At 43.2% G+C, this 25,233-nt stretch overlaps 1 protein-coding gene across 2 annotated transcripts; it reads right to left on the bottom strand.

The window, feature by feature from the left end:
* Nucleotides 1-3,736: 3,736 nt before the first annotated feature.
* On the bottom strand, nucleotides 3,737-25,189 carry GOLT1B (golgi transport 1B). Of its 2 annotated transcripts, XM_053257504.1 has the most exons (6): nucleotides 24,910-25,189; nucleotides 17,245-17,336; nucleotides 15,236-15,414; nucleotides 9,827-9,908; nucleotides 7,660-7,693; nucleotides 3,737-7,276 (listed from the first exon to the last, which is right to left on the bottom strand). In XM_053257504.1, exons 1-5 carry the CDS (start codon nucleotides 24,932-24,934, stop codon nucleotides 7,685-7,687), a joined length of 387 nt encoding a protein of 128 aa, XP_053113479.1. In that variant the 5' UTR covers nucleotides 24,935-25,189; the 3' UTR covers nucleotides 3,737-7,276; nucleotides 7,660-7,684. The 2 variants fall into 2 exon arrangements, with proteins under 2 accessions (XP_053113479.1, XP_053113478.1); XM_053257503.1 differs by lacking the exon at nucleotides 7,660-7,693 and having other exon boundaries at nucleotides 24,910-25,183.
* Nucleotides 25,190-25,233: the final 44 nt, after the last annotated feature.

Genomic DNA, 25,233 nt, shown 5'->3' with positions numbered 1-25,233 from the left:
TATTTTATTTTATTTTATTGCACTTTTTTGTTTTGTGCTTTGAACTGCATGTTTTATTCCATTGTTTGTGAGCCACCCAGAAAACAATGGTTGTGGAGCAGCCAGTCAATGAATTGATTATTATTCTGTTATTTAAAGTCTGCACACTTGTTTGACCCTCACCACATGCCCATTCTCAAAGGTGCTAAGAAAGATGACACATAATGTAATACCACCCTTGAAATCAGGAGATAGGAGCACCATGAAATGGTTGTGTATGTCTGTGACCAGCCTTCCAAATAACTATCTTGAGAGGAAGGCTGTTGAATCTTCAGCAAGCAAGTTTCACGTGTCCTTAAATCTACTTCAGCGGTAAGCCTCTCATTCCAGTTACTTGTCTCACATTTAAATTCACCACTCTGGCATGAAAGTCAATACAAAATGAAAAGGCACTTTAGGCTTGATTGGTTATGCAACAAACGCTTCCTGTCAGCACTCTGAATTTTTATCGACTCAGAAGCTGCTTTTTCCATCGAAAGAAGGGATTCTCCAACGTAGGTCCCCAGATGTTGCTGGAATACATCTCCCACCATCCCCTGCCATAATGGCCTTTGCTGCAGGGGATGATGGGAGCTGTAGTGCAACATCATCTGGGGACCCAAGCTGGAGAACTGATCTAACCAATACTCCCAAGGAAGATGCTGTAGCTGCAAAATAGAATCCCCTTGCTGATAGTCCTCTAAGATTGCTTTTATTCTTAGAAAAGATCACTGGAAGTAACCTACTGGATGTGGGAGTAGTCCCTCTAAAGCAGGCCTGCTCAATTTAGGTTTTTGGACGACAACTCCCATAATCCCCAGCCACAGTGGCCAAGGATTATGGGAGCAGTTGTAGGCCAACGTCCGCAGGAGGGTCAAAGTTGAGCAGCCCTGATCTAAAGCAGGGATTCTCAATGTTGGGTCCCCAGATGTTTTTGTACTTCAACTCCCATAATCCCCAACCAAAGGCCACAGAGGCTAGGGATTATGGGAGTAGAAGTCCAATAACATCTGAGGACCCAACGTTGAGAATCCCTGATCTAAAGGATCAGTAACCTCCACAATCCCTGCAACAGTCACTTATATCCCCCCCCCCCTTTTAGCCTACTTCCTTTAGAAAAGTAAGCTTATGAGGTCACCCATCAACTTTGCAATACCTGGACAGATTTGAACCAAATTTGGTACAGTAGTAGAGACAAATAAGGACACCTCAGTGGCGTCATTTGTGATGATGTCATCCACCTTAATTCAAGATGGCAGACGCATGAACATTTGAGGCAGAAGTGGGCTAACTTGTGAAGATGGTAATCATCAATTAAGATTACAAGGAAAGGAAAGTAGGCAAATTAGTTCTTAAGTGTGCTCTTGTGTGAATTCTGAAGCATAGCCTTTTGGTGCGAAGGAAGCTGGTTGCCTGGTGCTCTCCTGGTGAGAGTCCTAAAAACTGCACATAACCTCCAATCCCACCCATCTTCCCATCCTCCCTCCCCACATCAATTAATTTTGCTAATTCTTTGGGCTTCTCTTAAACTTTCACCTGATTTGAGCAGGAACCTCCAGGCTTGCCTCACTGGCACTTCAGGTGACATGTGGTGGCAACCGTCTTTTGAGATTCAGACACTCCAAGTCTGAGAGCAGACATCATCACTGCATTTCCTGCTCTGCTCTTCAACCACTCCCCTTCTCCCACAACTGTTGTGGGGCAAGAGCCCTGCTGGCCACAATTTGGTCAGGGGCCTGGAGGAGGCTCAGGGGGGCAGACAGTGTGACTGCATCCATTTTGGTGCCTTGGAGCAGGGGTTCTCAGCATTGGGTCTCCAGATGTTATTGGACTACAACTCCCATAATCCCCTGCCCCAGTGGCCTTTGGTTGGGAATTATGGGAGTTGAAGTCCAATAACATCTGGGGACCCAATGTTGAGAATCCCTGCCTTGGAGGATTTATGGCATAGGCTCCATCTGCAGAGGAGAGACGACAACCCTAAAATAGACCCCAATGAGCCCAATAGACCCGCCCCCCCCAGCCAATAGACCCTTATTTAGGGGACTGGGGCAAGAATAGTTCTTTCCACCATCACATGCTGGGTTAAATAAAGGAAGATACATTTGTATTGACACTGGACGAATATTTTGCATGTCCCCGGAAACTATGGAAAGGCTTAAGTATAAGAATGTCAACTTTTATTTTGGGCAGAAGTTCTGTGCCTTTAAATGGCTGATAGGAGGAGGGAGACTCTTTCCTTATCACTGCATTTCAATGCTAGGGAAGCCTTTCCCAGTGGTACTTCTGAAGCTTAAATGAGAAAGCTCACAATCTGAAACTTCGATCTAGCTCACCAAAACAATCAGGGATTGTACTCTGGAAGGCATCGGTGTTATGCTTTAGGTTTCAGAGACCTCTTCAGGCACTGAAATGAACACTGGATGTACACTAGCCTTTGCGACTGGCAAGCAGAAGGGCACTGAATTAAGTGGACAGAAATGCATTTTTCGCCTTGTTTGGGAAAGCATCTACATTAAGATATCATGGGCCATCAATTTTTATAATGGGTGTGTGTGTGTGTGTGTGTGTAATATCCTTTCAAGAAAGGGAAACTGAAGACAAAAACTGGCTCAGATTTTTCAGTGAACCAGAACTGAACCCAAACCTAGCATCTCTTGATTGCCATGAACCTCAACCACCAAAGCAAGAAATGGAAACTGGTTCAATAACCAGGAATTCAAGAAACTCTTGTGAGGGGTGGTAAGGTCTCTTCTTTGTTCCAGCCTCAATATGAAGCAACTGTTTCTCTGTGAGCCATCTAAAAAGAAGGGGAGTGGGGGACGTGGTGATGGCCACCAGCTTGGATGGCTTTGAAAGGGGCTTAAAGACAAATGCATGGAGGACAGGTCTATCAATGGCTACTAGTCTGGTGGCTGTGGGCCACCTCTAGCCTCAGAGGCAAGATGCCTCTCAATACCAGTTGCAGGGGAGAGGACATGCACACACCTCTTGCCTGTGGGCTTCTCAGAGAGGTCTGCTGGGCTACTGTGTGAAACAGGATGCTGAATGACTATAGGCCTTGGGCCTGATCCAGTAGAGGTCTTTTTAATGTTGTTATATTCTTATGACAAGAGATTAGAAGGCAGGGCTTAGACCTGGTGTCTCCCCAGGTCTAATAAAGGCTTGCCCATCCACAAGCTGCTGTTGTCCAACAAGTGATAGCATACATCTTCACTGTGAAGGATTCTCACTGCCATTCTACCATTTGTCTGAAATAGGGGTGTGTCCCCCATTTTCCCCTCTGCTATATTATATTGCTTGCATAAACCTTTTTATAAAATTAAAAAGTAAATTTCAAAATATTTTATCTCCAGTGAAATAGTTCTCACTGTATTCATTTGCAGAGTTACACTGCAAGGAAGAGTTTCTGTATTCTGTTGAAATGTTTTTAAACTGGTTCAAAGTGTCTGAACTGGTTATGTAACAATGTTTTAACATTAAGGTCTGAACTAGAACTTAATCAGAGAGTTTAAAAAAAATACTAATAATCTGGAACCGAATTCAAATTCATAATGGTTCAATTCCCTGGTCCTTGCCCACAAAACTCATACTCTGAGAAAACCAGAGAAACAGCACTTCAATTTGAGTATGAATATATTGCATATTCTTGCTCTGAATTTGAGTAAGAATTGCACAGAACAGTAGCAAGTTAAGCATACACAAACATGACGACCAATTAATAGAAAAAGTACCCATTTATTCAAGGTATAACAAGTGGATTTACAGTTTTTTTGTTGTTTTTTTGCAGAACAAGATCCTTGTGTGATTCTTAAAGCAGCAATCAAGAATTACATTTAATTGGGGGGAAACTTGTTACAGATCTTTTTTTGCAGACGTTTATAACATACACAGTCCACTTCTACACATTTATTTGAAAATAAGTCCCATTGAGTTCATTGGGACTTGCTCACAAGTAGGCCTCTGTAGGATAGCAGCCTTAAGGCTAATGGAGTCATTTTGACCTAGTTTATTGTAATACCAGCTCTGCAAAATATAATTTTGTACTTGCTAAGGTGAGTTAGCTAGAAGTACGAGTGTCATATGTCATTCAGTATTTTCTATCTCTGTTGCCAGTTACAAGCCAAAGACTTGAGAAAAGTCAAGACGTTGCCCCAACAGAAACATCCAGAACGCTCCAAACACAGAACATCTTCGTCAGAAGGTTTGCAGAACTTTCCATTCCAAAGGGCAGCGAGATTAGAGGTACTACTAATTCTTAATATCTTTCTACAATTCTTGCACACAAAAGGACTCCGTATATATATTTTTCCTAATCAGATAGGGCTGTGAGAAGACAAAACAGGAATTGTACTAGAGGTTGGTAGTTTGAGGACTTAGAAAACAACCTTTTAAAAAAGGGAGAGAGAGATGCTTGAAGAGTAATGCAATCCCCACCACAAACTGCAGGACCCCTATCAAATCAGATAGTTTAAAACACAAATTGTCTTCGCTAGGAAGAACCATGAAAACTTCAGATGGCCACATGTAATCTAAGGATATGTTCAGATACTGTTTCTCTATAAGACTGTACCTGGGAGAGATTGGAAGCTGGTCCTCCTGTTTCCTCTCACCACAGGGAGAAGAGATTGTGAAGAAGGGAGATTTTGCCTTTAATTGAACACAAACTCTAACTGGATAATATCTTGCAGAATCAGGTACATAAACCATTCTCCCCAGTTCATTCCACGTCTTCTTCCCCAGAGAGGAGAAGGGAAAAGAAAGAGAACAAAATTCTTAAGGCTGGTCCTAAGCTCCTCAAAGGTAGAATCCTGGGAGTACAGCCTCCTCTGAACAGGCCCCCATTACAGCTCTAGGAATGCTGTGCACATTACTCAGTTGCTCCAACACCTCTTGGAGCTCCTAATACATTAATTATGTTCAGATATGGGAGTAACCCATGACAGCACTCCTATGTAGTTAAAACTCCATGTTAAGAATTGGCCGAGGTACACCAGAGATGCTGGCCATGGTGCTGCCCAAGGAAATTGCCACCAGTCTTGTCCATCTTAAAAGCAGTAGTGTAAATATGGTATCAGGAAACCAACAGAAGCTTCAAAGGATTATTCCAATTCAAGAGTCTGTCCCATGCCACGCAATGGGAGTTACAGTTTTATCTTATTGTAGGACAGCAGTCAGAGCCCCATTACATATTTATTCATTCATATTCCCATCTTACTGGCAGCAATGTGTGTCACAGTGAGAAAGAAATGAGGTACACAGGTGTCAGAATTGAAGACAATCAATTTCAGGCTTTGGGGTGTTTGTTCCCTACGTACATTTTTTCTTCCCCAAGAGAAAAACAAAGAAATGGGGAAGTTCATGCAAAGATTGTTCTCACAACCAAAAGCATTTATCCAAAGATGCTTTTCAGAAGCATTTAAAAATCAGCTTGTCTCAGCCAAAAACAAGAGCGCCTATTTAGTTAGTCACTCAGATTAAGAAATGGGCTACTTCTGACAAGCATCAGCAGACCTAAGTGGTTAAAACTACTCTTCCAAAATCAGTCTGCACCAATAAAAAATTGCTCATGTGTTCCACATTAGACGATCAACTTTAATTTAACTGTTTTGATGGGGGTTTATATTAGCCATTTGGAGCTGAACAGACCGACCAGCCTTGCATTAGTGTGCAGTTTTGCCAGCCGAGACCAGTTAGGACTGGTTAAGTGCCTGAGATCTGCTTCCGTTGCCCCACAGAAGAGGCATGATGGGAAGCATGAGTAATTTGTGCTTCCTCTCCCCACACTTCTGGTCTCATCCAAAGTAGGGGAAGGACAAAGATGCACATCCCTTCCCTGTTATAAAGTCACCCAAGCGTCCTTTCTTGCCACATCAGTGGAACTGTCCAGAGTCGCTCAGAAACGGTTGTTGAAATAGCATCCTTTCAATTTTAAGAAGAACAATTAAGCCACAAGAACAAAACAAAAAAAGCCGTTACTTGTGGCACTTGATCAAGGCAACTAAAATACAATTTTCCAAGACTTCAAGCACACAATTGACTGCGTATTGGCCTCATTGTTAGAAAAGCTGTTTACACAATAAGTTAACTTTGTAACATGAACTAGAACCGGGTGCTTAAAGCCCAAATTCGAACACCTGTTTCGTGTCAAGTGCTCTGCCAGTGCACAAAACATGTTAAGTGTTGCAGATAGGCAGAGCAGCAACCATGTTCAGGACTGGAGCGGCTTTTCGGAGAGTTGGCTTAGCAGGGCAGGTCTCATTTCATGAACTCCGTGAGCACCTTGGAACCAAGCAAGTCATTTCATGAGTTAAACATGATGTGTATAAAGTTTATTCAATGACAAAAGGGCTACATATTTTTTTTTTGCAACATACACATGTAACATTGGTCAAAGGGAACCAGACAAAAAAAAGGGAGTGTAAAATTGGTTTCCATAGCCCCTGCCAAACCAAACAGATATCAAAACCAGGAGTGGTTTAAGACTGAAGTTCTACATTTCTTTTTTTTAAAAAAATTGACCTTTTTGCATATTCCAAAGACATATCTAATCTGAATTTACATTTGGCTTGAAACCTTTTCCTACAAACCAGTTTTATTTCAGCCACAGATTTACAAAGAGATTAATACAGCAGAGTTGCGTATTGACATCCTCTGCTCTCCAGCATAGTTAAAGATGACGATCCATCTTAAATGCCATGCATCGCGCTGAAAGAAGCCTCTTGCTTTCCACAGAAGAAACATGGGGGCTGGGGCAAGGATTTACTTTCTTCCAAGGGAGAGGTGCAAGTAGAAAGTTTGGCAGGTGGGAAGAGAGAAGAACCATGCCTTATAAATGAAGCCCTGTTTGCTCTACCACACCTTCAGAAGTAGGAGGTAAAGTTACAGGCACCGTTAGTTCCAGGGGGGGCTCTGCAGTGTTTAGCACATACTCCAAAATCATTAAGAAGTCTTGAATAGTTTAATACCATGAGTTTCCCCATGACTTTTTCTTCAGTTTAGTTAACAACATTCCTGGAGCTGCAAGTCTTGGATGTATGCCTGCTCCGTTTTTCTTTGCTAAAGATGTATTTTGTAGACTACGGTGTAAATTAAAAACTTACGTCAAGACCATTATAAACTTTGCCTTTGTACACAACAGAATCTTTGTGCTGATCTTTTCTTCAAAAGAACCTTATAAATAATATACGCTTAGAACCAGTCTTCTGCATACTTGTCATTATACCATGTTGTTGCTTTCTCCAACTTTATCTACAAGCTATCAGGGGGGAAAAGAGGGAGAGGGGAGAAAAATGGTTATTTTAAAGATCCCAGCAGATTTATGCATTACTCTTAAAAAACAAACCAACCAATTTTGTACATCTAAGTAGGCGGCTGAAAGTGACTATTTTCAAATACTACTCACCGAGGCCTCATGTGGTTTACACAAAACTAATACAATTTGCATTGCAACAGTGTTTCTGCATGGTATGTTTTTATTTTGACACTGAGTGCAACATGAAGATGCAACAGAATGAAAACATAAACCAGAAAAATGCAAGTATAAATACTATTAGCTCAATGACCCAAAGGGGGAAAAAAATATTAAAACAAGTCAGCCACTCATGCAGTAATAGACTGAAGATGATGTTTTCAACTAACCATTACTGGGGACTGTCTCCTGAGCCTACGCAGGCTTTGAAGAAAACAGCAACAATTAACTTTTCAAATAGGATTTAACTCCATTAAGACCAATTTGCAAATGATATTGGTAAAGATCAATGATGAGCAAAAGGTCAAAACAAATTATAAGGCCTGGGACTTGGACAATAGATTAACAGATTGATGTAAGAAAAAAAATATATCTGTATCATCCATGCTTTGGTACCCATCCTACAAACTGCTGTGGTGGCAGATAAGAGTTTAGGGTGGGGTGCAACTACTATTGTACCAGCACATCATGAGCTGGATGCACAAAGCTGTGGTATGGCACAGGATTAGGCAAATAAGGGGTACTGATGGTCTGGGATGAGATTGCTTGTCCTCCAAAGACTTTGCGAATGCAGAGTCAGATATCAGGATGCAAGCCCACGCATCTAGCATTTAGCACTATCAGGTGTGTTTTTTAACAGTAACAGTGGGCCACTAAGCTCCTCATGACCCAGCTCCAGCTGCTATATTTAGGAAACAATATTTTCAGGCATGCATAATATACAACATGGCCAAAACCATCGCTCACCACAAATATGGCGGCTCCCACAAAAGGAGTGCCATATTTGTTTACATGCATGAGCCATTTAAAAGAAAGGCTTTGCATGCACGGCATTGTAAGGTAACAAGATGGCCAAAAACAGCTACCAGGAGCAGCACGTGACTTAGACAGATAGCAGCCCTAACAGCAGGCCAGGAGACGGGCCTGCCCTCTCCTTATCCCAGATGAAATCAACACGGAATTCTAGGACTGTGGCATTTTGTTAATTTTAGGGTACACCCCATTAGTCTTGGTGTACATGTGAAATTCCTTTTTAAAAAGTCAATTAATATTAAAATGACCAGCCTTAAATAAAAGTACAGATGGATACTATATAATCAAAGCATTGTCAGAATGCTGTGGCTTTCTCTTCAATTTCCTAAAATCATGACACCCTATCAGAGAACCCTTTCTTCACTGACAAGACTACAAAAATACTCCTACACGTTGCAAAAGATTCTGGATTGTTCTAGAATGCACACCACTGCCAGATATTAAACAGATATTACAGTAAACAGATACTACATCTGAGAAGACACCCTCAAATCTCCTGTAGCTGCACAGTACAAAAGAAGATCACTAGCAGTGGGGATGGTATCTTGCAGAAAAGTTTGTCTTCCATTACAGAACCCCTGAGAGCATTCTGAGGACCACTGGCATCAACTATTCAGTTAAGCCTATGGCAAATAGCAGTTTAAAAAAAAACTATAATAAGCTTAGCAAATGCCAAAAAAATTCTACTGATGTAGGTGACCTGAATAAATACTCGATGGATGCTTGCGCATGACGTGACAGCCCACAGACAACATTTTCAGGTTACAAGCAGATAAAGAGAGACAATCCAGTTTTGTCCCAACGTTGGTATGAACTTGAAACCCCATCTCCTGGATCGGGCATGACAAAAATATACTTGTACAATTTCGCAAAAATGTTCTAAATTCAAGATCAACTGAGGAACTGTATGAAAATAACTATGATATATATGGGACCTCAAGGGCACAATAATGTCACACACAAATTCTCAAACAGCAAGTCACTGAACTATAGGTGGGGTTGTCAGACTTGCTGGCATGTGTGATGAAACTCAAGAGGCAGATCCCAAACAAAGGCAACATCTATGATGGACCCTTCTCTTAAAATGTTTGGGAATCACAATGTGACACGAAGATGTAGCAAACACTTCCTTGGGTTTACCTATCAAGAGCCTGCATAAATTTAAAAGTTCACTGTTATTTTTAGGTACTTGGCAATTATCTAACAGTAGATAATTACAACACACAGGCACATTTTGAATGCATAAAATACCTTCTATCAGTCCAACTTTTGTTAATGAGCATGCAACTTTTGAATTTCAACAGAGCTTCCAGGCAGAAATCAGAAATTGTGGATTGCACACCCACATAATGAAATGTTTTTCTAACAGAAAAGTCTACTGTAGCTGTGTTGAATTTCTTATTTTCCATCTTACAGATGGAAATAGATTATGAAAAGGAATAAAAGAAGGAACCCTAAATCCTATAGCCCAAGAAACAAAAGCACAAGAGACCAAGAGTTTGTGTGAAGTAACTGAATACTTACTGAACTTATACCAGGTAAATTCAAGAGATATCCAAGAACAGGTACTCTTCTAATAAAACCAACCACCACAGGGAAAAAGCCCCTTTAAATAAAGAAAATACTACAGGTTAGAAGAACTCTCTAACATTTGCCACCTTTATATATGCGTGGAATATGACAGCATTACCATCAAAATTGCTAATCTTTTGTACCAACAAGTTTACACCACCCCGTATGCTACATTCCACACCACACCTTCAGAAGGGACAAAGAAACCTTCTCCAAAGAGAAGGGAGGAGAGCTGGTCTTGTGGTAGTGAGAATAGGTTGCGCCTTTTGCTAAGCATGGTCTGCCTTGGTTTGCAATTGAATGGGAGACTACTTGCGTGAGCACTCTAAGATATGCCACTTAGGGGATGGGGTTGCTCTGGGAAGAGCACCTGCATGCTTGAATGCAGAAAGTTCCAAGTTCCCTCACTGGCATCTCCAAGGTAGGACAGAGAGACTCCTATCTGCATCCTTGTAGAAACTGCTACCAGTCTGTGTAGACAACGGTGAGCTAGGTGGACCAATTATTCATTATTATTATTATTATTATTACATTTATATCCCGCTCTTCCTCCAAGGAGCCCAGAGTGGTGTACTACATACTTGAGTTTCTCTTTCACAACAACCCTGTGATGTAGGTTAGGCTGAGAGAGAAGTGACTGGCCCAGAGTCACCCAGCTAGTATCATGGCTGAATGGGGATTTGAATTCGGGTCTCCCCGGTCCTAGTCCAGTAGTCTAACCACTACACCACACTGGCTCTCAATGGCCTGATTCGCTATAAGGCAGCTTTCTATGTTCCTAAATCCTTCCATGCACAGGGTCACTTCAAATCTTACACATTTTCTATGTGGAGGCTTCTTAAAGGAAAGAGCATGGGAGCAACTTGCGATGACTGCACACATCTATTTCATGGCAGGCGGACATGCTAAGTCATGACTGGCTGTGGCTTTTGAGTGCATGCTGAAAATAGAGACATGACTGAATGCAGTATGTGATGATCCACATGGAATTCTCATGCTTTCCTATATTTATTAAACCTATTTTATACCGCCCAAAACTTACATCTCTGGGTGGTTTACATGGTAAGTACATGCATGGTACTGATGCAGAAAATTAATAGCATTTTCAACATTTAAGATGCATGGAAAAATAAAATTGCTGTTCATTATAAAACTGAGTTTCTAAAATGCACAGTTTAAAAATTCCTACCCATATGTTAATACCCAAAGATTTAAGAACATAAGGACATCCCTGCTGGATCAGGCCCAAGGCCATCTAGTCCAGTATCCTGTTTCCCCAGTGGCCCACCAGATGCTTCTGGGAAGCCCAGAAGCATGCGATGAAGCTATGGCCCCTCTCCTGCTCACCTGACATTGGTATTCAGAGGCATCTTGCCTCTGAGCCTGGAGGTAGCCTATAGTTATCAAGAGTAGTAGACTTGACCTCCAGGAATTTGTCTCAGCCCTTTTAAAGCCACCCAAGCTGGTGGCCATCATCACACTTCGTGGCAGAAAATTCAACTGAAAAATTATGAACTGTGAGAAGTACTTCCTTTTGTTGGTCCTAAATTTCCTGGAAATCAGTTTTATGGGATGACTCCTGGTTCTAGTGCTGTGAGAGGGATCAAAGCGTCTCTCTCCACACCATGCATAATTTTATAAACCTCTATCATGTCTCCCCTCAGTCATCTTTTCTAAACTAAACATCCCTAGACGTTGTAGCCTTGCTTCATAAGGAAGATGCTCTAGGGCCCTGATCATCTTGTTTGCCCTCTTCACCATCTTTTCCAGTTCTATAATGTCCCTTTTGCAATATGGTGACCAGAACTGAATGCAGTACTCCAAATGTGGTCACACCACAGATTTGTATAAAGGCATTATAATATTAGCTGTTTTATTTTCAACCCTCTTCCTAATTTAGGGTATTAACAACTGGGTAAGAATTCTTAAAATGGCATTGGTAACTGTTTTATAATTTGGGGCCTAAGTTATAAAACAGTTACCTTTTCCATTCTGCCACCCATTGACAACACAGGGATATGCAGGATGACTTGCAACTGAAACTGAAATGTCCTCCTGGTTACAAGAAACTGCTTCATATTTATTTAAAACAACAACAACAACAAACAGACCAGGGGAAAAGGGATGACTAGAGCCTCAGCATGAATAGCCAGGAGTGTGAAGTGGCCAGGACTGGTGTTAAGGCATGTTTGAGCCTAGGTGGAACAAACAGATGGGACTTTCCTCCCCACTCCACTAATTAACTCGGGCCATTGTGAAGTTTCTTTCATGTGTGGTGCAGTGTGAATAGAGGCTTTTCTCGAGCGGCACCCAGATTATGGAATGCCCTCCTGGGGAAGAACTGCACCACTTTTTGTTGGCTTTTTACAGGGCAATCGAGGATTAGTTCAACTAGCATTTTGCTGCTAAATTCAATGTGATCTGTGGATGTTCCTGAGGCTGCTGTTTTTGTGCTCGGCCTTTCCCCCGCCCCAATTTTAATGTTTTACTATATGTTTTATGTTATTTTAGTATTTTGCAAGTTGCTTTGACCATCATAGAAAGCAGAGTCAGGTAGGAACTCCTTAAAACAAACATTTATATATGAGCTTAGAAATACAAAATGAACTCTACGCTGGCACTTCTATGGTTTTATTTCCTACGATGATCTTATTTTGAATTCACCCACTTTCATTAGTTAAGATTAGAGATGCTCCATTAAAGAGCATTTCGCTTTGTCAGAGACAAATTATATGGATCTGTAAACCCAAGGAGGAAAGCATCCATTTTATGGCTCTCTAAAGCCATAGAGCTTTACTCTCTAAAGCATCTCTAAATTTAGGAGAATGTCTTTTTCACCATGAGCCCCATTGCCCATTGAGATCATCCAGAGACGTTCATCTGCAGTTGCCACCAACTCACCTGGTGGCTACACAGGGACGCACTTTCTCTGTTGCCGCCCCAAGTCTCTGGAATGTACTCCCTGCCAAAATAAGAGCCTCCCCATCTCTGACAACTTTTAAGAATTTAAAGACACATTTTTTCACCCAAGCTTTTTAACTAGACTTGTGACTTTAAACCGTTTCAAGGTTTGTGTGTCTCTTTTAATTTGTTTTATGTTGTTGTAAACCACCCAGAAACGGAAGTTTGGGGTGGTGTACAAATATAATTAACAAATAAATAAATAAAGCTGTGTGTGCTTACTAAAGCATCCCTGTGGAAATCCTGACTAGCCTGATTTAAATCCTGATTAAAGCAGCACCTCTAATGAAGCCACTGCAATAGAGTTGGTCACATAATTAAATCAGAATCCCTTCAAAGCCAAGAATAAAAATATCTAACTAAGTTAAGGATCAAGCTTACTAACCTATAGTGAGCTTGCACATCTACAATCAATTCATCTTTTTCCAAAAAGGATTAAGGGAAGGATTCATATGACTGCTTTTATTCCATCCAGTCATCTTCTATTGGGATCCATATAAAACTAGGAACTGGTCCACACGTGCCCACTGATCACTTGATGATTGCAGATCCAAGTTATAACTTGTATGTATGAATGAGCCATTTGGCCGATATAAATATTATCTCATCATAAACACAATGGCTGATTTAGACATGACAGGATGTATCCTATGTTTTCACTCCATTCGTGCAAGGAGAAACACCTATGAAAGGACCCCTTTTCTGTGAGTGGAACTCTCCTTAACTTAGGATACAACCCAATGTCAAACAATAGTTAAGAAAGCTTTGGTGCGATGTCTCAATTGACAGACCAAGTTTACTGCCTCTGAGGGCCACTGTGCCTAGAGACTGGAATGTTGAACAAATTTTAAAAAATGCAGACAGGTAGTTCCAATAATGATTTCTCTATGTTTGTAATTTCAAGTCATAGTTTGCATTCTAAACTATGGTCAGTGCAGAGCACTTTCCAGCACAATGCCTGAACTGAGCCAATGCATTTCAATAGTGGCATCAGGTGCTGAGCCACCAAATGATGAACAGGTATGTGTGAATCAGCTCAGGTCTCATGAGCTGGTCCTGTGGTAGCAGGCATGAATTGTCCCCTTTGCTAAGCAGGACCCACCCTGGTTTGCATTTGAATGGAAGACTACATGTGTGAGCACTGTAAGATATTCCCCCTTAGGGGATGGAGCCACTCTGGGAAGAGCACTTGCATGCTTGCATGCAGAAGGTTCCAAGTTCCCTCCCTGGCATCTCCAAGATAGGGCTGGTTAGAGACTCCTGCCTGTAACTTTGGAGAAGCCACTGCCAGCCTGGGTAGACAATACTGAGCTAGATGGACCAAGATGGTCTGGCTCGGTATAAGGCAGGCTCTTATGAAGAGCCACAGCTCAGATGGTTCATGAATCATGCAAATAGCAGACCTCAGAGCAGACATAATCAGCTTAGGAATATAAAATACTGTGGGACTATTTCAAAAGAATAAAACCTTTTCACAAGAAATAAAACTATGTTTTATTTCCCCATGTGGTTGGTGAAAAATATAACAATTTGCTCTAAAGTCCAGTGGAGATATATTGCAGATGTAAAAAACTGATCCCATGCCCTGCTCTCCTCCTTTCCTGCAGCATGAATATATCCTCTTGATGGCCTTAGTCCTGGTTAGCATTCCATTAACAGTCCCCTGCTAACTCGGCAAAGATGTACCTTTTAAAAGTGGTGATTCTCTTTATTGAGCAGGGGCAGAACAACTGGCCCTATCCATCCCCAGCACAGCATCCCTTCAGTGGCTATCTTATGTTTCTTTTGTAGGTTGTGAGCCCTTGGGGGACAGTGAGCCATTTTATTTATTTCTATCTATGTAAACTGCTTTGGGAACTTTTATTTGGTACATTCCTCAACAGCAATTAACATTAATTGGGCTCCCAGTTAGCCAGGGCTTATGAACAATTACTGTGGTTAAACACAGGGTTGGATTAAGACTTGTTTACCCAACTGTATAAGGGATCTTTCCCATTCCTCCTCCTCTATTGCAGCCCAAGCTCCCCTTCCACAAGTTCCTCCTGAGGGCTGAGAGACCTTGAGAATGCTGTGGGACATGGCATGGGGGGCAGGGGAAAGTCCCAGAAACCACGCTCTTGAGTGGAGTTCCCTGATCTTCAGAAGCTGCTTTCCAGGGACCCACCAAAAATCCCTCACGCTTATGCAGTGGTGAAAGGGCAAGTCTAGATCCAGCCCATTATCTCCACTAACTACAGCTTTTCCAGCAGGTGGGATTCCAAGTGCCAATCAATGGGAAAAAACACTTCCCAAATGATACTTGCAAGCCCTTCATGCCTGATACTAAGTTTTCAGTGACTGACAATCACTTCAGACAGAAGAAGAGTATTGCTCCTCTAAACAAAAATGAAGAAGCCTTACCTGAATAAGAGGAAGAAGCCATAAATTTCAAGGACCATTCCTATCAAGGGCCAGCCAATGAGAACTACAAGAACACCACCCAGAAAGAACCCTGTGGCTTTCATTTTGTGTTTCTGGAAGAAGAATCTGAACGTCCTTTCTAAACCAATCACAAAAGCCAGGCCGGCCACAAATAAAACCTGGAAGAATAAAAGATAACCCTTCAATGAAGCAGAAGGTCCTTGAGTGCAGAGCCAGAAGCATATTAAACATTCATAACATTTAAATAAATGAATGTTAAAACCCATTCCCCTTCATGCATCTGTGACAAGCTAGAAGGCTTATTTGCTGATGGAAGAAACATATGATGTACATGACAAATGGAGGCGTCACAATGCTGGGACAAGCAAACTCTGTGGGAGCAAAATAAATGCATTTGTAAGCACAAAGAGAAATGAGAGTTTTAGTAAAGTGACTTTTAAAAAGGCATCTATAACATTCTAGAGGAGCAGTACCAATTCCATACCACTGAAGTCAAAACTAGTATCAGGTCATAATCAATACAACTATATCTTTTTAAAAACTCAGGTAGGATAATTCAGGACCCAAATACAAAATGTTTAGATGTACATGCTTAACTTCAACTGGCATGATCCAGTTGAAGTTAAACATGCTTGCATCTCATTGATTTCAACTGGACAGTTAAAGCAAATCAAATCTATTACTGAAATAAAATGAGAAGAAATTGTTGTAAACCACCCAGAGACTTGCGTTTTGGGTGGTATACAAATGTAAATTAAAAAAGAGATCCTTAACTCAAAGGTTCTTGCCTCCAAAATTAACTGTGACATCAGGGAAAGGGCAGGATCATGTCCGTCACAAACTTTAGGTTGACCTAGACAAAATTGTGGGCCCCTGATCTTTGGCATATGACGGTCACAGTATACAAGTGTCAATGTTGCAATGCAAAGATGTCTTTAACTTAAACTTGCTGCCTCTGCCTATTAGATTAAGCTAATATTTAAAATGACAATTCCAAGAAGCTGGTCACTAGTTAGATAGCAGGCTGATGTTTGAGTCTTCATTATCCATTTCCTCATTCTTTACATTGTGAGAGATGGGTATTGTATGCACTTCTCATCCAGGCTGGGTCTTATTTATACAGTACTGCACCACCAGTATATATGGTGCTGTGCAGTGATACATCAACAAAAGACAGGTCCCTGGCCCAGGAGGTTTACAGTCTAAGTTCAGACCTGGCAGGGGAGGGAGGGGGAGATGAACGTGATCAAATGCAGAAACATATCCTTAGAGGATGAGGAATATGGGGTCAATCCAAATATTTCATGAAGGAGGTGGGTTTTCAGCTGGAATTTGGGGGGAGAGAGAGAAAGAGAGAGAGAAGGCAGTATGCAAGTCTTCTGGAAGAGAGTTCAAAGCATAAGAAGAGGCAATGGAGAAGAACAGGTGCAGTTATTTAAGGAAACAGGAAATCTTCAGGTACTCAACTTGGTAGAGTTTGAGGAACAACAGTCTGAAGCAAAAAAAGATGGTAGAAAGGGGCACGGAAAGGTTTTGTGGTAGGGACCAAGAGATTTGCACTGGATGCAGAAGTGGAGGGGAAGCCCATGCAGGATTCTGAAATAATAAACAAGTGGGAGGAGCTCACAACAAGACCAAAAAGATTTGAGTGCAGAGCTGCTGACCCTTCGTTCTCTCTCACACTACACTTTGCAGAGGAGAGGAGAAAGGCATCTATCAAATTCCAATTAGCTGCTCTGCTGCCCATCAGAACAGTTTTCTCAGGGGTGTGCGTGACCGTATGTATGTGCGCACGTATGTGTGTGTGTATGTGTGTGTGTGTATCTATCTATCTCCCCAGTGTGGTCCTATGATAATGCCAGCAAACTCTGGGCTAGGTGCTCTATAAGTTTAATTTTCCAGGTTGTTGGACAGACCACGCAGCATATCTGAGAGGAAGCATGTTCAGTTTATGCTCTATGTAGGCAATACTCAAGCAAATTACTTACATTTCCAATAGCCAAAAGTGCTTTATCAAAAAAGAGGATCATTCCAAAGAAAAGGAAAAATACTCCAAAACCTGTGAGCCCCATTCCAATCTCTGCAATACAAAAAAAGAGGTGTGTTAGTAACACTGTAGCCTCAACAGGCACATAAGAAAATGATCTGCTATGCACAACCTTATTAAGTTGCAGTTACAATATGCACTAATTTTTCTTTTTAAAAATTCAGCTCTCCCCGCAACTTCACATGACATCTGCCTCTTTTAAGCTGTGACACGATAAAGACAACTACTGCATCATACAAAGAACACAGGAACTGCCTTGCTCGATTCAGCCAAGGAGCCATCGAGTCCTGCACTCCACAGTCTCTGAGCAAACACTGTTGGGCTTCAGATTCAGCTGTGAAGTTTGCAGCTTTGTGTGTGCTTGTCACTTGCCCTCTCCTTTTGCCTGCTACTGCTACCTCATATCCACATCACTGCTATTTAACACATTTGACAATTGTCTTTGGCATCTTCAGATACACTCTGACAGGCAGTGATTCTAGGGTCTCAGGCAGAGTTCTTTCTTAGCCTTACCTGGAGACACCAGGCTGAGCTTTATCCAGTGTCTATCTTTGCTGATCTCAGTCCACTTAACTTAACCAGTCCTAAGTCTCATAGAAAAATATTAAGCAGAACAGATGCTGATCAAAGCTCAGCCTAATGCCCAAGATGAGGTCTCACTCCTCCGCAGAGTTGGGGAAGGGGCGGTGACCAGTGCTTCCTCTAAGGCATGCACATGTGCATGCGCTCACAAGTTTTTTTTAAATGTCCGCTCCGTTTGAATCAGGAAGGCCCCACTCAGAATGCATGTGCGCACACACACACACACACACACACACACACACACACACACACACACACTGCCTTGACACTGCTGCCCAAAACAAAACTCATTCTAGGCACAGATGAAAAAAAAAGTTAGAGGGAACACTGCCGGTGACCACAGATTTTAACTAGCCAGCAAGGCCTATCAGACGTTGTGGACACCAGCCATACTGTTTCGTTCAATACAAGAGAAACCACTGTCTTAACATAACACACACACATCTAGATTGCTATGATCCAGGATAGTCTCAGAAAAAGCAGAAATGCCAAGTGACTGACGGTTAAAGACAGACAAAAAAGGAAAAATACATATAATTTGGACTCCCCATGTTGTTTGTGGGGTAGCGGTCTATAGGCTGGGTACCCTCCCATATCCAGCCAACAAAGGGCAGATTTAAGGTTGGCTCTGGCTTTATGAAACCCAGGCACTCCTTTCACCCTGGAGACAAGCTTCTTTTCTGCCTTGCAAGAGCAGAATGCAGATCAAGGTCTCTGGTCTGCTGTTCTTCAAAAAGGGGGGACGGGGGAGAAAGAACCAAAAGACATAAGTTTTGGACGGTATACAAGTGTGATAAATAAAATAAACAAGAGAGAGAACTGATCCCTCCTGGAGCCAAGTTTGCAGTCAAGTCCAGTTGAGGTAGCTGCACTTCTCCAATTCACTAGAGACAGAAAATGCCCAGTTCATGGCCAACCAGTAGTGCTGAGAAGGGCTACCCTCTTATGCCCAAAAGCGCTTACCTCCCCGCAGACAATCACAGAGAAGTCTCCGAGTGGACAGATCGCCCGCCCAGATGAGCGGTGGCTCTCCTGCAGGCCACCCGCACCTCACCCAGCCACTCTGGGGGTCGGGCACAGGGAAGCACCACCGCCCTGCCCAATAATACACCATGCAAGTGTGTGCATTACTGGGAGCCCCCCCTCTCAACAATGTGTCCGTTGCGGCTGCAAGCAGCTGTGGCGGACACACAATCACGGAGCCTGGTTTTTGGGCGTGCCTGCACCCAGTACCTCAGTTAAGCGGCAGGCTACTTTAGAGGGCCACGTGGCTCCCGGAGGTTCTCACACACAGCGAAAACCAGGTTGGGCTTCCCTAGCCCGGTTTTCACTGCTCATGAGAATAGCTTCATTTTCTTCAACGGTTTACTATTCATCTGTTTGCCCACAACTGAGTGGAAGTAGTCCTTAGAGAATAAGGCAAAGGATCAGTTTCACTAGAATACTGAGCCTCTATTTAAAAGAAATGGGATTGCATTGCAAGCCCAAGATTTTTTGCATGTATCCTTTAGCCCAAAGCCTCATGCATGCAGATTCAAAGCCTCTGCAGCCACTATCTCATCAAAACAGCTGTACAATGAGACTGGCAAGAACAGCTTGTTTTTATTATTAATGAATTGCTTTTTGAATAGCAACAAAAGTGAGATGGATCATGGCTTCGCTCTCAGAATAGTTCTGAACCTCTAATTGGTTCATAACAGGCCTCTAATTAAGGGCCTGTGCAAGAGCAAAATATTCTGATATTTACTATCAGGAAATCTGAAGCAAAAAAAGTCCCCTATCTTTTGCAAAGAAGATTCACTTTGTCCAGTCCTATGCACCCTATGTGGAATGCCAATGATTTCTACAGAATGTGTTTTTCCATTATATATATTCAGTACTTAGAACCAGGCCCCTTTCTGATCATACAGGAGCTATTTAAGTTAGCTACCCTGTTCATCTGGAGTCCAGATACCAGTGCTGGAAAGAAATTGTCCCTTACTAAGCAAGCAGAAACTAGAAGACTTTGAGTGATGGCTCTAGAACTAACTGCAGTTGGTCCAGAATGTGGCAGCCAGGTTGGTTTCTGGGTCATCTCAGAGAGATCATATCATTCCTATCTTAAAAAAATCTACACTGGTTGCCGATACATTTCCGGGCAAAATACAAGGTTTTGGTTATAACCTATAAAGCCCTAAACAGGTTGGGCCTCAGGTATTTAGGAGAACACCTTCTTCGCTATGAATCACAATGCCCACTGAGATCATCTGGAGAGGTTCCAGCGTGGGGCTCTGCGGGAGAGGGAAGCCCTGGTTTCCAGCTGCCCCAGGATGGTGTTGCTGCCCTGGAGGCTGCGGGCAGGGGTGCACATCTCCACATGGGCGGAAGGGCTGGCAGGCTGCATGGTTTGACAGCAGCTTTGTGGCAGTTGCCGAGATAGCACTCACCCAAATACCCGTCTCCGTGGCTTTCCTACATGGAGCATCCTGGCTCATTGTTGAGTCCCTCAAGAGAAGGCACTCTTGTGAGAGAGAAGGCCTTGGATAATGGGGTACTTTGCAGCATACAACACAAGTACCACCTTGCGCAACCAGAATACCACCTCATGCTCTTTAAGTTAGTCCTCACAGATTATTCTCATTAGTAAACCTAAGGAACACTAATCCACAAGAGAAAGGGGCTGGGCCCCCATTCCCCAGCCTTCCTGTGAAAAAACATAGAACTTGGCTGCTAAAGAATCTCTACTTGGGTCTGCCTTTTACACCTGACCCTGGGTCCCCCCCCCGCCATTTTCTCACCTCCCTACACTGTGATGGGCTGTCTTGCATATGTTGTCACCAGGAGTGTTTGTGAACATACATCATCGTTGCTTCCTTCTTGAGGAGCAAAGCACTTTGTGCCCATCCTGTCATCCCGTGCCTTTTCCCTACTGCTTGCAGGGGGGGCGGGGGGGGAAGCAAGGGACAGAGTGGGGAGAGGGAATGCCCCAGACTGACTATGTAGCTTGACAGGCTGACAAGTCCAGTATGGGGTGTGGCAGCATCCGTTGCCTGTTGCTGCTAGCAAGAATTGCTGAAGGCATGGAGCAGCCATGTCCTTGGGCGAGTATGTGCTGCTGCCTCTGTAACCGCGGTTTGAAAATCGGTGTGAAACTGTGGTTATGGCTGCATCTTGAGCCGAACGTAACGCTTTGGTGGCGAAACCTCAGGTCTTGGCAGCGAACTTTAGAGATAACTGAAGATACAATTTGGAGTTTGCCAATGCAAACCAGAAGTTGCTTTCGGCCCGTGACTGCAATTTCACGCATTCGACTGTACTGGAGTTACTACCTCTGCCACACTCTGGTTAGCTATTACATGTGAACCTGGCCCTAGATTCCTTCTGTACCAAACTTAAAGGTTTTTGCTCTCTTTGCCCAAAAGGCCAACATATAAAAGTGATTGGTTTTATATGGATCAGGCTGGATTGATAGACCTAAATGTATGCAAATTCCTCTGAGCATTTATTTATTTAATTCGATCTCTATACTGCCCTTCCAAAAATGGCTCAGGGCGGTTTACACAGAGAAACAACAAATAAATAAGATGGCTCCCTGTCCCCAAAGGGCTCACAATCTAAAAAGAAACATAAGACAGACACCAGCAACAGTCACTGGAGGTACTGTGCTTGGGGTGGATAGGGCCAATTACCTCCAATTATTAATAAAACGGTAACACTTTGTAGTAGGGTTTGTGCATCAAATAACCACACAAAGATTATTTTGGACACGTGTGTAACTTTTTTGCTCTGAGACAGGGACTTGAAGGACTATATCACTACTTCTGCATGCTCAGTGGGGTTTTAGTTCCCCAAACAGCACTCCCTTATGCCAATAGCAAGCCATATTTGAAAGTGAGGGACTTCCAAAAGCAGTGTGTCATATAGCGATTGCAGTTCAAACACAAGTAGCCCACCAGGCCTGCCCAAGCCCAGTACACACCCAAATTAGCTATTTGGATCCAAGCCATAGTTAACCAATACTAAATTGATGCTCATGATTATGAACGTTTTCTTTTAGGTATGTTCCAATTGAGTCATTGCATCACAGTGTATACTGTTATAGTACTTGTGCAAGACTCCGAAACATGTTCTTGTGCAACAAGAAAGAATTTAGTACTGGCTCTCTCATATAAATTATCCCACACTGCAAAGAAAGGGATCCTTTGAGATCCCTTGAGAATGAAATCCTTTGAGAATGTTCAGCAACTAATGCATCTATTCTCCAGATCATACTGTCTGAGAGCATCTCAGACAAATTCTGAACTGCATTTAGTGTGAGGGTTTGGAGAAATATAATCTAGGTAGTTTATATATTCCATAAAAAGTGTTATAAAACAAACAGGTGACATGATTTACACAAAACTACCAGAAAGCACAAAATTCACATAGCAATAAAAAAGCAAGATAAAACCAAGCTAAACCCAAACAAAAAGCCACAAACCAGTCAACTAAACCTTTTTCCTAGTAGGACAAGTTGTACCAGAAAACTTGAAGGACACCAAAAGCATGGATTACCATATAGTACTTTTCTGATAACATGTGTGTCCTATATCCTAAGTCTCTAGAATCAAAAGGTTCAGACAGGACAAAGAAAATCAGTACTGCTGTCCTCCTAGCAGTGAGCACAGAAGTAATTAATTGATAAGATCAGAGCCATTATGCATTCAGCAATGAATTGCCACCAACTCCATCCACATAGTTAGCAAAGGGATTGCAGCTCAGTAGCAGAGCACCTGCTTTGCATGCAGACGTTCCCTGGTGCAATCTCTGGCATCTCCAGGTAGAGCTGGGAAAGACTCCTGTCTGAAACCCTGGAGAGCTGCTGTTGTCAGTCAGTGTAGACAATCCTGAACTAGATGGACCAACGGTCAGACTCAGGTCAAGTAAGGACACATGTTCATATGTCCACATATAAAAGGAAGGAAGCCTTTGCAAACCACTCTTTAGGAATTTGGGTAAACCTTGCTGCAGAGCAATACCAAAGCTTTCTAATCTGCCAGTCAGGGTCTCAAAACCAAAGCCACACTCCAGAAACAGACTTCCCCAAAACCACAGTATCCTCTTGCCCTCTCACAGCCCACCATTCAACTTCTCCCTAAGTAATTCCCTGTTCCACCAGTCCACTACTCTAGAGTGGTTTCCACCAGTGGTACTAAACCTCCAAATGAACATATCTGTGCACATTCATCCCTTGTTAGCCTCCTCTCTGCCCCTCCCCACCCCATGATCCTTTCCTCATTGTCTTTTTCAGACCATAAGTGGGAGCTGGGACCTACCTCATCTATTGCCAATCTAATAAACATGTAAGGCACCATGTACACTTGAGTAATAAAACAGCTTCATGCATTACATTGCACTGACAAATACTGTGATGGGTGTGTGAAAAGTGGTGCTGGGGTTCTATGTTTTTGCTCTCTCTCAACACTTTTCTTATGTTGTTAAGTTTTGGCAATTTTCATGCTGACTCAACCCTTACAGCTCCTATAATAAGTTATGAGGAGCATCTAGACATATTATGACTAGCCAGTGTTATGACTAGCCATAACTATGCACCACTGAAATCAATGAGAAAAGTTAGTCCTGATAAATAGGAGAGGTGCAACTTCTAAAGTAGTAGATCTCTCACATTTAGCAGAAGGAGAGCAACTGTCCAAAATTATGTGTGCCTATGTGGAGAGAAATTACTTTCGAATGTGTGTTGTAACTTATTTTAATAATCAGGGTCATAACTAACTTAAGTTCCATAGTTCTGACTAACTTGCTTTGCTTGCAGTTTTGTTCCAAAACTGTGTGCACTGAATTTCTGTCTAACTTTTATTATGCATATAACTTTTTAATAATAATAACAGTTGTCACAGGAACATAGGAAGCTGCCTTCTACCAAATCAGACCACTGGTCCATCTAGCCCAGTATTATCTACTCTACACAGACTGGCAGCAGCTTCTCCAAGTTTGCAGGCAGGAGGCTCTCTCAGCACTGTCTCGGAGATGTTAGGGAGGGGACTTGGAACCTTCTGCATGCAGGCAGGCAGGCACTCTTCCCAGAGTGGCCCCATCCCCTACAGGGAATATCTTCCAGTGCTCACACATGTAGTCTCCCTTTTAATTGCAAACCAAGGCAGACCCTGCTTAACAAAGGGGATAATTCATGCTTGCTACCCACAGACCAGCTCTCTAAGTCATGAGTAACTTAAGCCTCATGAATATTAATGAGACTCAATCCTAACTTGGTTTGTATACTATCCCATGTACTGTGCAATTTTGATATGCCTGTTCCAAAATTATATGCACATGTGTGCAGAATTTACTCCCTAGCTTTTGTCACAACTCCTCTTCTTACCCATACCCATAGGGAAGGGTGCTATACTGGGCTGAACAGGGACAGCTGCTGAATATGAGGAATCCACCCACACCCCTTAAGAAGCCACCTAAATGGCACAGCGGGGAAATGACTTGACTAGCAAGCCAGAGGATGCCGGTTCGAATCCCTGCTGCGATGAAACACCTATATCAGGCAGCAGCAATATAGGAAAGATGCTGAAAGGCATCTCATACTGCGCAGGAGAAGGCAATAGTAAACCCCTCCTGTCTTCTACCACAGGGCTCTGTGGGCGCCAGGAGGTGTCACCATCTCGAGGGCACACTTTACTTTTTACCCCTTGAGAAGGTGCTTCTCTCCTATTTAGCAGGACTTACTTGTCTCACTGCTTTCAGGGGTGCATAGTTAGGAGTGGCTAGCCACAACCTGTCTGGATGCTACTGATCAATTACTGTAGGGTTGAGCCAGCATGAGAACTGCCAGAACTTAACCCCATGAGTTGCGACCACGTTGTCGCCAGCTGGGGAGAAGAAAGAGCCCCCACCCCAGAGAGATCCAAACCACAAGAGCAAGAAGAGTGATCGCAGAAATAATACCACAGACGCCTTTGCCGGCCATTCACGGCCCCCCACTCCCCTCCACGCCCCCCACCTCGCGGGCAGGCCCGCCCCCTCCTCAGTCACCCACTCTGAGTATCCGTGAGGGAGATCATGGTGCCGGCCAGAGGGGCGCCGGGCGCGCGTCCACAGCGCTCGGAGAAGGGAGCTCGCCCGGGCGGGAAAGGAAGCGAGGGAGAAAACCGGCGGCGGCAGTGGCGGCGCCCACAGCAGCAGCCGCCACGTCTTCCGGAAACACGCAGCCCCCTCACGCCCCGGCTTCGGCCGCCGCTCCCGCTGCCACCGCCACCGCCCACCAAGGCGGCGCCCCATTGGGCCGCGCGCGGAGAGCCAATCGCCGCGCGGCTTGTTGCCCTTCCTGCCTGCGTCCAGCCGAGGTGGCGCTGGCGGCGCC

The sequence above is a fragment of the Hemicordylus capensis genome, chromosome 5, assembly GCF_027244095.1.
Source record: "Hemicordylus capensis ecotype Gifberg chromosome 5, rHemCap1.1.pri, whole genome shotgun sequence".
NCBI classification, from domain to species: Eukaryota; Metazoa; Chordata; class Lepidosauria; order Squamata; family Cordylidae; genus Hemicordylus; species Hemicordylus capensis.
This window is presented reverse-complemented; position numbering and strand designations above follow the sequence as displayed.

Coding starts and splice junctions, on each gene's coding strand:
- GOLT1B (XM_053257503.1), bottom strand. CDS start 24,934: ATGATCTCCCTCACGGATACTCAGA. Junction 9,909..15,235: donor GGCTTCTTCCTCTTATTCAG/GTAAGGCTTCTT, acceptor CTTTATTTAAAG/GGGCTTTTTCCCTGTGGTGG. Junction 7,277..9,826: donor ATTTACCTGGTATAAGTTCA/GTAAGTATTCAG, acceptor CCCCCCTGATAG/CTTGTAGATAAAGTTGGAGA.